The following is a 13070-nucleotide window of genomic DNA, read 5'->3' on the forward strand; positions in this document are numbered from 1 at the left end:
TGAATAACCTTACTCTCGTTACCAACTGATGTGAACCCTGTAGGGTTTGTTCCTGATCTTTCGATGAGAGGGGATGGATAACTCGATTGGTGGATGAAGACGACGTTCACGGCCCGACTACAGCCATCCAAGGATGCTGCACCTTAGCAACCAATACACCACCCTCAATGGTTGCCACGATCTTGTGGAGCGCAACACCCGGCCACTAGGGCACTCGTCCTGCAAGCAATCGAAGAATAAGCAAGAACAAGTAGAACAAGCAACTCAATTGCAAATATAGAGATAACAACCAATCTGAAATCACAAAGGTGGGGTTCTGAATCGAGTAGAATTGATGGTCTAGCCGACACACGCGTCTACAAGCTAGTAGCAATAGCTAAACTTTCAACAAAATAAAATTCAAGTGTTCTTGACGGCGGCTAAAGTGTATAAGGACGTGGGAGAATGACCACATGGGTGCTGGTGTCGTACTCTAACCCTAGGACGCATCCGTAATGTACTCAACTTGATACACGGCCCATTGGGCTAAAATAGGGTGACACAGCACCGTGACAGATTCTGAAGGTCGACTTGTGTGACAGTTCATGTATTTGTAAATTAGATATATTTTGTTAGTGTGAAATATGTGTTTGTTTGTATAAAGTTATGTGTGTTTATGTGAAGTTTTTGAAAATTTAAAAGTACGAGTAAAAAGGGTATTTTTGTAATTACATAAAACCTAGGGTTGTTTTTGCAAAATGTGTTTGGATGGGAGGTAATTTCGAAATAAGTAAAGGGTGGTTTTGCAAACGTGTTTTTCATATTTTATTCCCTGTAAAAAAATATATATTTATCCAAAAGTTGCATTTGAAATGCATGTGTTGAAGTGGGTAAAAAGTTTGGGTAAAATGGTAAAAATAAGGGTGTTTATGTAATTTTATAAAAGTATAAGTCCTTTTATGCAAATGTTTCATTTACAAAAGTAACTTTCAAACTTACTCAGCGCTAAAGTATAAAAGTGCAAGTCATCATGACATGTCTATCCAACCATTATGACGAGTCTATCCCGTCATTATGACGTGTCATAAATGCTTGCATTTAAATCCTGAAATTTTATGAATTACATTTTTAGGACAAAAGCAATTCAAATCTGACTTTTGTTCAAAGATTCACGTGTAAAAATATAGGTTTTGAGTTTTTAAAATTGAGCCCTAAAGCAATGTTGTAGAGCTTGAAAAACTCTCCAACTTTCGTTTTGGGCATTTCTTCATTTGGGTTTTAAATCAACGGGAAATTTTGTTTTACAGTCAAGCCCTCGCAGTTTTCTGATTTTACGCATAAGTCCTTAAGAGAATTCCACTTCCCTTTCTCCTCTGTTTCTTTTATCCCAGCCGCCTCTATCCTGTTCTCTTCCACCTCTGTCCAATTCCAATTTTTCCCCTCCCTCCCTCCATCGGTGTCACACTTCTGGGCACCTCCTTCCCTGCCTCTCTTTCTTTCCTCCACCAGGCGCTCGGCCGGCGCAGGACTGCCGGCGTGTGGCTCGGGCGGCCAGGCGCGGCGCGGTCAAGGGCGCGCGGCCCAGGCGCGCGCGGGCGGCGTCGCGCAGCGCGGGGCGCGAGCCGGTGCGGCGGCTCGGGCGCAGCCAGGACGGGGCGCGGCCAGGCGCGGGCGCGCGCGGGCAGCCAGGCGGCCCGGCGCGGACGGCCCGAGCGGCGGCCCCGAGCAAGCGCGCGTAGCCTTGGGCGGCGCGCAGACGTGCGGCAGCAGGGCGCTGGGCTTGGCGGCGCGCGTGAGCTAGCGGCACAGGAGTGGATCCAGGCGCTGGCGGCCGGGCGAGCTGATGCAGGCGCGCGGAGCGGCGGCTCGGCCCGAGCGTGGAGGAGCGGAGGCGCTGCGCGGTAGGCGGGCCCAGGCGCGGGGCCGGGACGGCCCGGGAGCGGAGGCCGCGCGCGTGGGAGCGGACTGGCGAGCGGCAGCGGCGCGAGCAGCGGGCCAGCAGGCGGTGGCAGCGGTTGGTGCGGGCCGCGGCTAACGCAGTGGAGCGGCTCGGGTGCAGGACGCTGGCGGGCACTGGCCGTGAGAGCGCGCACGGTGCGACATGGCTCGGGTGGCGCAGAGCGGCAGTGATGCGGGCAAGCGACGCGCAGGCAGGCCGGTGAGCGGAGCGCGGAGCGCAAGCGGAGCTCTGAAGCGCGTGGAGGCTGAGCAGACGTGCGCCGCGGGCGCGAGCTGGCGTGCGGGGCTGGGCAGGTGTGTGCACGAAGAGCCCAAGAGCAGAACGTCGCAGACGGCGCTGGCTCGGCCGGAGTGGCGCAAGCGCGAATGTGGAGCGCGCAGATGTGGGCGCGCGGGGGTGCGTGCGCGATGGTGTACGCAGGAGTTAGCAGCGCAGGGCGGTGGCGTGCAGGAGCTGGGCGAGCGCGAGCGTGCACAGGATGGTGGCAGGCCGGCGTTGGTGCGTGGCTCGGGAGTAGACGAGACGCGAGCGGGAGCAGGTGATGTGGCTAAGGCGTGCACGACAGCAGGAAGCATGGAGGTGCACGGGAGCGAGTGCGTACGCACGGGCGAGTGAAGGCGCATGTTGCGCAGAAAGTGGACGCAAACTCGTGAGCGGCACGGCTGGCAGTGCAAGAGTGAATGTGAGCGACGCCAAGCGGGTGGCGCGAACACACGCGCGGTAACACAGCAGAAGCCGGTGGCGTGTGTAGGTGTTGGGTGGCTGGAGCAAAGTGGGCCCACGGGCATGAGCAGGTGATGTTGGAGTACGACGTGCCGAGCAACGGCACGCGCAGGAGGAGTTACGATGGAGAGTTTTTGCGTGAGATGCACAAGAGGCAGCAAGCTGGAAGGAGAGGAGGCAAATCGAAGGTGACGATTACGACGAGGCGAGTCGGAAGGAGGAGTTGTGGAGCGAAGGCGGCAGTTAGGCGTAACGAGCTCGGAGGAGCCTCAATGCAACCAAGTACGGCAACCCTGCCGGCAAACTTCTTCATCAACCATGGAATCTCATTATCGTCGAGCTTTTCTCTTCACCGATCCTATTCACCGCGGGAATTCACTTCCGTTTGTTCTTCTCCACCACCAAGGTCTGCCCTGATTCTTTGAATCTTTCTAATGCCGACGATTCCTTTGCCGGAATATCGTCGTTAACTTCCTGTTATCCGTTTTCCTGAACCAGAGACTTGATTGCTATATTTTAAAAAGTTCTAGAGTGTCTTCTGTAAGATTTCCAGAACTTCCTTTATTTCAAATCAGTGACCTTCTACATTTCATAGATTTTCGTAAAAAGTTCATAAAAGTACAAAATCAGTTTTGTTTGAAACCCTAGGTCAAAATCTACAAGTTTTATGTTGTGATCTTGAGTGAAAGTCTATGATGTGTGATCTAAATTAAATGTTAGGGAATGAATACCTTGTTTGTACCTTATATTGTATGCATATGTTACAGTTAGAAGATAAATTATAGGGTGTATGTTTTAAGTGGAGAAATGTGACAGTTAGTTAATCCTATCACCCTAGAACTCATATCTCTACCATCAAGATATTGTCCTCGTCTTGATTGCTGTTTCTTTAAGTTCTTTGTCGTATAAGGATCCCCGTTAGTTCTTGTATGTCTGCTGCATAGCCAAAACATCTCTGCGATTATGCTTTGGCGTTGGCTATCAGTTCAGCCGCTAAACATCAGTTTTCTTGAGCTCATGATGTTTCTGCGTAACAGCTGTCAGTCGATACTTCTACCATCGGCTGATTAGCTGATACGATTGTTACCTTTCTAGTATCGGCTACTGCCGATACAATCCTTTTGTTCTGTCCTACATCGACTGCGCAAAGTCGTATCGGAAAGATACCCACGATCTTAGGGTTATTGCCATCGGCCGAACCAAGCCGATTCTAGTCGTTTTTCGTATCGGTCAAACATGACCAATCAATCCTTAGTTTCCCCATCCTTGTCCACACACTTCTATCAGTCAATTTATCGACTGAGAATTCGACTTTACACCTATCGATCATATACCCTTAACCACACTCCAATCGGCTATGCGTCACTCAATTGTTGTGCTGACGTAATCGAGCCGATGCAACCACACTTAGTTACTTAGAATAACACTTAAGCACATCTCAGTTAAGACAACTGTTTTAGGAATCATCCTTCTACCAAAATAATCGATGCTTTCATCGATCACCTAGGAAATCGATACACCTTTCCATCAGCTAAATCCATGTTGTTCCCATCGGCTCTGTTGTAATCTTCAACGAGTAGCCGATTCTAGTTAGTTGTTCCCCTAAAGCTCTGTCTAGGTTTAGTTTAGATCTTTTTGGTTGTTATGTGAATAATATGTTATATGAGTGCTAGATTGTAATTGTATTGTGAAGTAAGATAGTTTCATATGCACACTGTGAATGTAATGTTGCATTGCATGTAGATACGACTACTTCTGCAACGGTACCTACAAGTTTTCCCAGGAGTTTACGAAGGATATGTCTGAAGATCAAGTGAACGTCACCAAGGAATATCGCAAGCCCCGAACCAAAGTTCGGAAGATGTTAACATTTCTGACTTCAGACCCACCAATAAAGGCAAGCCCCGGACATATTCCACTATTTTATTTACTCTGCAATCTATATCCATCTATATTATATCTTGCATTAGGTCTAGGAATTGTGGTGAAACCCTAGATGCATAAATCCTAGGAATCCAATGTAATGCTCCCGAGTCCTTATCGGATAGATGCTCCGCTAATAGGACCGGTAGAAGTCGAGTGATCTCCTGTCACTCGCGCGATATAGGAGTTGCATGTTTACATTACTGCAACCACTATAAGGATGACGGACAGGGACATGTGCTGTGTCATGACCTGGAAGTTTACCCTGTCTGTTTCGATAAAAAGTTTTAAGGCCGAAATGTTGGTAGTGGTGGTTAAGTTTTTGAAAGTACTAGCCACATACCGCGAAATATGGTAAGCGGCAAGCCTAGTAACCAATCGGCCCGGCAAGTGGACATACCTGCCACCACTCGATTTTATGTTATGTTCACACGCACCGACGTGCGGGAGTGCGTTCTGCAAGGCAGACAGGAATACGGGTTTTGTAGTCGCGCTACAGACGTATGTCCTGTACACATTGGGTGTGCGTACGGTCCTGCAGTCGCTTGTGGTGGACCTGATCCACGACCCGGAATGAAAGGCAAACGGTTACTTCGGAATGATCGTTGGATCTTCCAAGCGTGTGTGTTAGGTTTACCTTGCAAGGTTAAATTCGATTCGAATCGTCCGCCTCTCACGAGGATTGAGACTGCTTATCCCTTCTGCCACATTGAGTAAAAAGTGGAATTAATGATGGATAATCTTGATGAATGATAAACACTACCTTGCTTGCTTAGTGTAGGTGCTAATCTAGAATAAATACTCAACTAGAAAATGAAAGCTAAAACTTGAAAATAGTTCATACTCTTTGTTACTTTTCAGCTGAAAATAAACCTAGAGCCCTCACAATGCCTTCATGAGTCTAGTTATGGGCTAAAGTATACCCAATCCCGGGTAAGCCTTGCTGAGTATTAGTATACTCAGCCTTGCTAGTTTTATATTTTTCAGGTAAAGCCTTTGAAGATCCTACTCTTCCCTGTCTTGGCCCTATGCTCTTCCAGAAGATTGGTCCGTGGAATGGGATCCGTCCCCGACCAACATTGGTGATACCGAGTAATGTCGTGCTGGGGCTTAGCATGACATCCATCTTGTCGACGTGCTGTAGATCATCGCGTATGTTTTCCGCTGCTAAAGATCATAGCTTAAACGGTTTGTATTATTTTCTCTAGGTTTGAAACTTTGTACTACTTTCATAAACTCTTGTAATGTAATTCCCTATTATGTAAATTGTGATGGTGATTGTATCTCTGGACTCACCTTCGTGTGAGGTAACCTTATTGATCCTGTGTATCGGTGGTTTATCGGGACGTTACCCGACAGGCCAAGGGATTATACCGTTTGAAGCACGTTGGAGCCCTCGGGAATGGACTCGCGTACTTGAGCCGGTATAATTCAGGTTGGTTCTGCCACAGCTGGTATCAGAGCTATAAGGTTACTCTGGAGATACATTTTACCTTAAAAATGCTTTCAGTATAAAAATTTGACCAACAAAATGTTTGGCAAAACTACGTTGGATTCGTTAAGGATTGTACTTAGTACGTAAAGCCCTAGGGTAATGCTTATAAGGGAATTAAAGGTGGCTATAGTATATGTATATATAACTCTAACTATCAGCATTACTTTTCTGTCAAAACTTAAATTTATGCACAACCCAACTTTACTTTTTGTAACGACATCTTCGACGATGAGGTAAGAAGGTAAGGATCCTCAGCCAACTGAGGGAGCTTGGCCTTCCCGTCGGTGATGCGAACCGAACGCTGTTTCTCAAGCAGTGGCCTACTTGAGATGCTGCCAATATACCAACTTCGGTTGATTATATTGGGAGTATATGGTTCGGCGCAGGATATGGCGATCGCTGTTCATATCCCCGCATTTTGCGGTACCCTCGTGAATACGTTATCTTGGTAACGTATGTTAACGTTGTCTGTACGGCGGTAATTGTACAGATGCTGTTTCTATAGTGAACAGTAATGATTGGGGACGCTTTCATGACATGCTGGCATGAAAGGTTCACTATATACATATTGTGTTTTCTGCAGGAATGCTAACCACGATTCGATGGGTTTTGAACGGTTAGGATTATCGACTAGTTATTATAGGGAGAGACGTATTTATATGATGCCACCGTACTTAACCACGTAAGACCAAGATTACTTGGCAGTTATTTTTGTTTGTGAGGACGTGTAGAACGTGCATGCATCATAACATCTTGGATTGACCTGATTGCCTTGTTTGTTACATTGATGTACCGAAACATGTGCTTGTATTTGAATGCCTGTTTTGACTTTGTGTTGTAGGAGTTAATGTAATCTGCTGGGCTATCTTAGAGTTAAGAACGTCTTTTATGAATCAAGTGGATTGGGTTATCTTTGAACCCTATCACCGATCTTAGCTGGACAGCCAAATCAAATCCTTGATCTTGCTTTGAATCTGTTTCGGCAGAACCATTGAACTTCTCCTTTGATGGTTAAACCTTGATGGTTATCATCAAATCCTTCAATCCATTATCTAGTGATTTATCTATCCTCTCTTGGTGTTGTACCTTATATCGTTGACTAATCTGGTTACAACATCTGAGAGCTGTACCTTCAATTTTTGCTCAGATGATTTTGAGTAAAATAAAAAGATTTATGGCAAAAGTTATGCATCATAACATATATCATCTTTGGTCAGTGCATGGTGTTGCATCGTCATCGACAATCCGTAGACTAACTAACGGGTGTGCCTCTAATATAACTTCAGGTTGTCTTCGGGTTCCTAAGTCTTTCTTGTTGCTGTTGGCACTACAGGGTTGCTATCTCTCTTTTGTGGTGGTGTTTAATCACATGACCATGATGCCGTGTCAGAACCTAAGGCCACATGTGCACTGCAGTCACATGATTGAGCCATTAGGGGCGCACTGGTGACTAGGTATATGTGACGTAACCCCACTGCAATCTCTTTCTATGCAACCTTACTAGTGTCCTAACTTTTGATCCTCGTCTAAGGATATAGGACTACCCAGGTGTTAGTTCCGAGAGAACGGTTGTAGGATGCGAGTCATATGCATCATCAACTCATGAGGGTATGCATCATACTCCATGCATTTCATACGTGCATACATTGCAAGTATCATCATCCTTGCATCATGGTGTATGCATCATTTGCTCAACATCATGGTAATTGCATTGTGGCATATGCATCATTTCGGTCGTGCATGGGATCCCTCATTCTCATGTTGCATCATCATTGCAATCATACATCTCAACAGAGCATCACATTCATGGCTATATATATATCGAGCATTGCACTCTGAGTAGAGCATTTTGTCATTATCCCTTGATTGCATCAATATAAATGAGCATGTTTTGCAATCAATATCATGTAAATCATTCAGGTAATAAACTCTGAGCAAGAATGTTTCAAATATCACTTATCAGTCTCTTGTGCTATTCCCACTTGCTATCCATAAGTCTTGTGATGAATGTCGCCGACATTTATCATCCTTATGTTGTGATCTTAGCTCTATGAGAATTTGATCACCTTTTCCTCTCATATCTTATTAAACTCATCTGTGTACAATCTCCTCATGCTCTCGTTATACTCATTTCGTCCTTCTCTCGTCATCAACCTCAATCTTCTTTGGTGTGATTGCTTCTTGCCACTTTTGATGAATGATTTGCTTCTCTTCCCTTAAGGAGTCTTTCGTCCGAATCTCGGGACGAGATTCTTTTTAGGGGGGAGGGCTGTGACAGTTCATGTATTTGTAAATTAGATATATTTTGTTAGTGTGAAATATGTGTTTGTTTGTATAAAGTTATGTGTGTTTATGTGAAGTTTTTGAAAATTTAAAAGTACGAGTAAAAAGGGTATTTTTGTAATTACATAAAACCTAGGGTTGTTTTTGCAAAATGTGTTTGGATGGGAGGTAATTTCGAAATAAGTAAAGGGTGGTTTTGCAAACGTGTTTTTCATATTTTATTCCCTGTAAAAAAATATATATTTATCCAAAAGTTGCATTTGAAATGCATGTGTTGAAGTGGGTAAAAAGTTTGGGTAAAATGGTAAAAATAAGGGTGTTTATGTAATTTTATAAAAGTATAAGTCCTTTTATGCAAATGTTTCATTTACAAAAGTAACTTTCAAACTTACTCAGCGCTAAAGTATAAAAGTGCAAGTCATCATGACATGTCTATCCAACCATTATGACGAGTCTATCCCGTCATTATGACGTGTCATAAATGCTTGCATTTAAATCCTGAAATTTTATGAATTACATTTTTAGGACAAAAGCAATTCAAATCTGACTTTTGTTCAAAGATTCACGTGTAAAAATATAGGTTTTGAGTTTTTAAAATTGAGCCCTAAAGCAATGTTGTAGAGCTTGAAAAACTCTCCAACTTTCGTTTTGGGCATTTCTTCATTTGGGTTTTAAATCAACGGGAAATTTTGTTTTACAGTCAAGCCCTCGCAGTTTTCTGATTTTACGCATAAGTCCTTAAGAGAATTCCACTTCCCTTTCTCCTCTGTTTCTTTTATCCCAGCCGCCTCTATCCTGTTCTCTTCCACCTCTGTCCAATTCCAATTTTTCCCCTCCCTCCCTCCATCGGTGTCACACTTCTGGGCACCTCCTTCCCTGCCTCTCTTTCTTTCCTCCACCAGGCGCTCGGCCGGCGCAGGACTGCCGGCGTGTGGCTCGGGCGGCCAGGCGCGGCGCGGTCAAGGGCGCGCGGCCCAGGCGCGCGCGGGCGGCGTCGCGCAGCGCGGGGCGCGAGCCGGTGCGGCGGCTCGGGCGCAGCCAGGACGGGGCGCGGCCAGGCGCGGGCGCGCGCGGGCAGCCAGGCGGCCCGGCGCGGACGGCCCGAGCGGCGGCCCCGAGCAAGCGCGCGTAGCCTTGGGCGGCGCGCAGACGTGCGGCAGCAGGGCGCTGGGCTTGGCGGCGCGCGTGAGCTAGCGGCACAGGAGTGGATCCAGGCGCTGGCGGCCGGGCGAGCTGATGCAGGCGCGCGGAGCGGCGGCTCGGCCCGAGCGTGGAGGAGCGGAGGCGCTGCGCGGTAGGCGGGCCCAGGCGCGGGGCCGGGACGGCCCGGGAGCGGAGGCCGCGCGCGTGGGAGCGGACTGGCGAGCGGCAGCGGCGCGAGCAGCGGGCCAGCAGGCGGTGGCAGCGGTTGGTGCGGGCCGCGGCTAACGCAGTGGAGCGGCTCGGGTGCAGGACGCTGGCGGGCACTGGCCGTGAGAGCGCGCACGGTGCGACATGGCTCGGGTGGCGCAGAGCGGCAGTGATGCGGGCAAGCGACGCGCAGGCAGGCCGGTGAGCGGAGCGCGGAGCGCAAGCGGAGCTCTGAAGCGCGTGGAGGCTGAGCAGACGTGCGCCGCGGGCGCGAGCTGGCGTGCGGGGCTGGGCAGGTGTGTGCACGAAGAGCCCAAGAGCAGAACGTCGCAGACGGCGCTGGCTCGGCCGGAGTGGCGCAAGCGCGAATGTGGAGCGCGCAGATGTGGGCGCGCGGGGGTGCGTGCGCGATGGTGTACGCAGGAGTTAGCAGCGCAGGGCGGTGGCGTGCAGGAGCTGGGCGAGCGCGAGCGTGCACAGGATGGTGGCAGGCCGGCGTTGGTGCGTGGCTCGGGAGTAGACGAGACGCGAGCGGGAGCAGGTGATGTGGCTAAGGCGTGCACGACAGCAGGAAGCATGGAGGTGCACGGGAGCGAGTGCGTACGCACGGGCGAGTGAAGGCGCATGTTGCGCAGAAAGTGGACGCAAACTCGTGAGCGGCACGGCTGGCAGTGCAAGAGTGAATGTGAGCGACGCCAAGCGGGTGGCGCGAACACACGCGCGGTAACACAGCAGAAGCCGGTGGCGTGTGTAGGTGTTGGGTGGCTGGAGCAAAGTGGGCCCACGGGCATGAGCAGGTGATGTTGGAGTACGACGTGCCGAGCAACGGCACGCGCAGGAGGAGTTACGATGGAGAGTTTTTGCGTGAGATGCACAAGAGGCAGCAAGCTGGAAGGAGAGGAGGCAAATCGAAGGTGACGATTACGACGAGGCGAGTCGGAAGGAGGAGTTGTGGAGCGAAGGCGGCAGTTAGGCGTAACGAGCTCGGAGGAGCCTCAATGCAACCAAGTACGGCAACCCTGCCGGCAAACTTCTTCATCAACCATGGAATCTCATTATCGTCGAGCTTTTCTCTTCACCGATCCTATTCACCGCGGGAATTCACTTCCGTTTGTTCTTCTCCACCACCAAGGTCTGCCCTGATTCTTTGAATCTTTCTAATGCCGACGATTCCTTTGCCGGAATATCGTCGTTAACTTCCTGTTATCCGTTTTCCTGAACCAGAGACTTGATTGCTATATTTTAAAAAGTTCTAGAGTGTCTTCTGTAAGATTTCCAGAACTTCCTTTATTTCAAATCAGTGACCTTCTACATTTCATAGATTTTCGTAAAAAGTTCATAAAAGTACAAAATCAGTTTTGTTTGAAACCCTAGGTCAAAATCTACAAGTTTTATGTTGTGATCTTGAGTGAAAGTCTATGATGTGTGATCTAAATTAAATGTTAGGGAATGAATACCTTGTTTGTACCTTATATTGTATGCATATGTTACAGTTAGAAGATAAATTATAGGGTGTATGTTTTAAGTGGAGAAATGTGACAGTTAGTTAATCCTATCACCCTAGAACTCATATCTCTACCATCAAGATATTGTCCTCGTCTTGATTGCTGTTTCTTTAAGTTCTTTGTCGTATAAGGATCCCCGTTAGTTCTTGTATGTCTGCTGCATAGCCAAAACATCTCTGCGATTATGCTTTGGCGTTGGCTATCAGTTCAGCCGCTAAACATCAGTTTTCTTGAGCTCATGATGTTTCTGCGTAACAGCTGTCAGTCGATACTTCTACCATCGGCTGATTAGCTGATACGATTGTTACCTTTCTAGTATCGGCTACTGCCGATACAATCCTTTTGTTCTGTCCTACATCGACTGCGCAAAGTCGTATCGGAAAGATACCCACGATCTTAGGGTTATTGCCATCGGCCGAACCAAGCCGATTCTAGTCGTTTTTCGTATCGGTCAAACATGACCAATCAATCCTTAGTTTCCCCATCCTTGTCCACACACTTCTATCAGTCAATTTATCGACTGAGAATTCGACTTTACACCTATCGATCATATACCCTTAACCACACTCCAATCGGCTATGCGTCACTCAATTGTTGTGCTGACGTAATCGAGCCGATGCAACCACACTTAGTTACTTAGAATAACACTTAAGCACATCTCAGTTAAGACAACTGTTTTAGGAATCATCCTTCTACCAAAATAATCGATGCTTTCATCGATCACCTAGGAAATCGATACACCTTTCCATCAGCTAAATCCATGTTGTTCCCATCGGCTCTGTTGTAATCTTCAACGAGTAGCCGATTCTAGTTAGTTGTTCCCCTAAAGCTCTGTCTAGGTTTAGTTTAGATCTTTTTGGTTGTTATGTGAATAATATGTTATATGAGTGCTAGATTGTAATTGTATTGTGAAGTAAGATAGTTTCATATGCACACTGTGAATGTAATGTTGCATTGCATGTAGATACGACTACTTCTGCAACGGTACCTACAAGTTTTCCCAGGAGTTTACGAAGGATATGTCTGAAGATCAAGTGAACGTCACCAAGGAATATCGCAAGCCCCGAACCAAAGTTCGGAAGATGTTAACATTTCTGACTTCAGACCCACCAATAAAGGCAAGCCCCGGACATATTCCACTATTTTATTTACTCTGCAATCTATATCCATCTATATTATATCTTGCATTAGGTCTAGGAATTGTGGTGAAACCCTAGATGCATAAATCCTAGGAATCCAATGTAATGCTCCCGAGTCCTTATCGGATAGATGCTCCGCTAATAGGACCGGTAGAAGTCGAGTGATCTCCTGTCACTCGCGCGATATAGGAGTTGCATGTTTACATTACTGCAACCACTATAAGGATGACGGACAGGGACATGTGCTGTGTCATGACCTGGAAGTTTACCCTGTCTGTTTCGATAAAAAGTTTTAAGGCCGAAATGTTGGTAGTGGTGGTTAAGTTTTTGAAAGTACTAGCCACATACCGCGAAATATGGTAAGCGGCAAGCCTAGTAACCAATCGGCCCGGCAAGTGGACATACCTGCCACCACTCGATTTTATGTTATGTTCACACGCACCGACGTGCGGGAGTGCGTTCTGCAAGGCAGACAGGAATACGGGTTTTGTAGTCGCGCTACAGACGTATGTCCTGTACACATTGGGTGTGCGTACGGTCCTGCAGTCGCTTGTGGTGGACCTGATCCACGACCCGGAATGAAAGGCAAACGGTTACTTCGGAATGATCGTTGGATCTTCCAAGCGTGTGTGTTAGGTTTACCTTGCAAGGTTAAATTCGATTCGAATCGTCCGCCTCTCACGAGGATTGAGACTGCTTATCCCTTCTGCCAC

At 47.5% G+C, this 13070-nt stretch overlaps 1 protein-coding gene across 1 annotated transcript; it reads left to right on the plus strand.

Annotated features, from left to right (window-relative positions):
• Positions 1-1652: 1652 nt before the first annotated feature.
• LOC112878540 lies at positions 1653-7508 on the plus strand. Its single transcript, XM_025942830.1, has 4 exons — positions 1653-3068; positions 4406-4559; positions 5573-5602; positions 7497-7508. Exons 1-4 carry the CDS (start codon positions 2737-2739, stop codon positions 7506-7508), a joined length of 528 nt encoding a protein of 175 aa, XP_025798615.1. The 5' UTR covers positions 1653-2736.
• Positions 7509-13070: the final 5562 nt, after the last annotated feature.

This window comes from Panicum hallii, unplaced genomic scaffold (assembly GCF_002211085.1).
Source record: "Panicum hallii strain FIL2 unplaced genomic scaffold, PHallii_v3.1 scaffold_10, whole genome shotgun sequence".
In the NCBI taxonomy this organism is placed as follows: domain Eukaryota; kingdom Viridiplantae; phylum Streptophyta; class Magnoliopsida; order Poales; family Poaceae; genus Panicum; species Panicum hallii.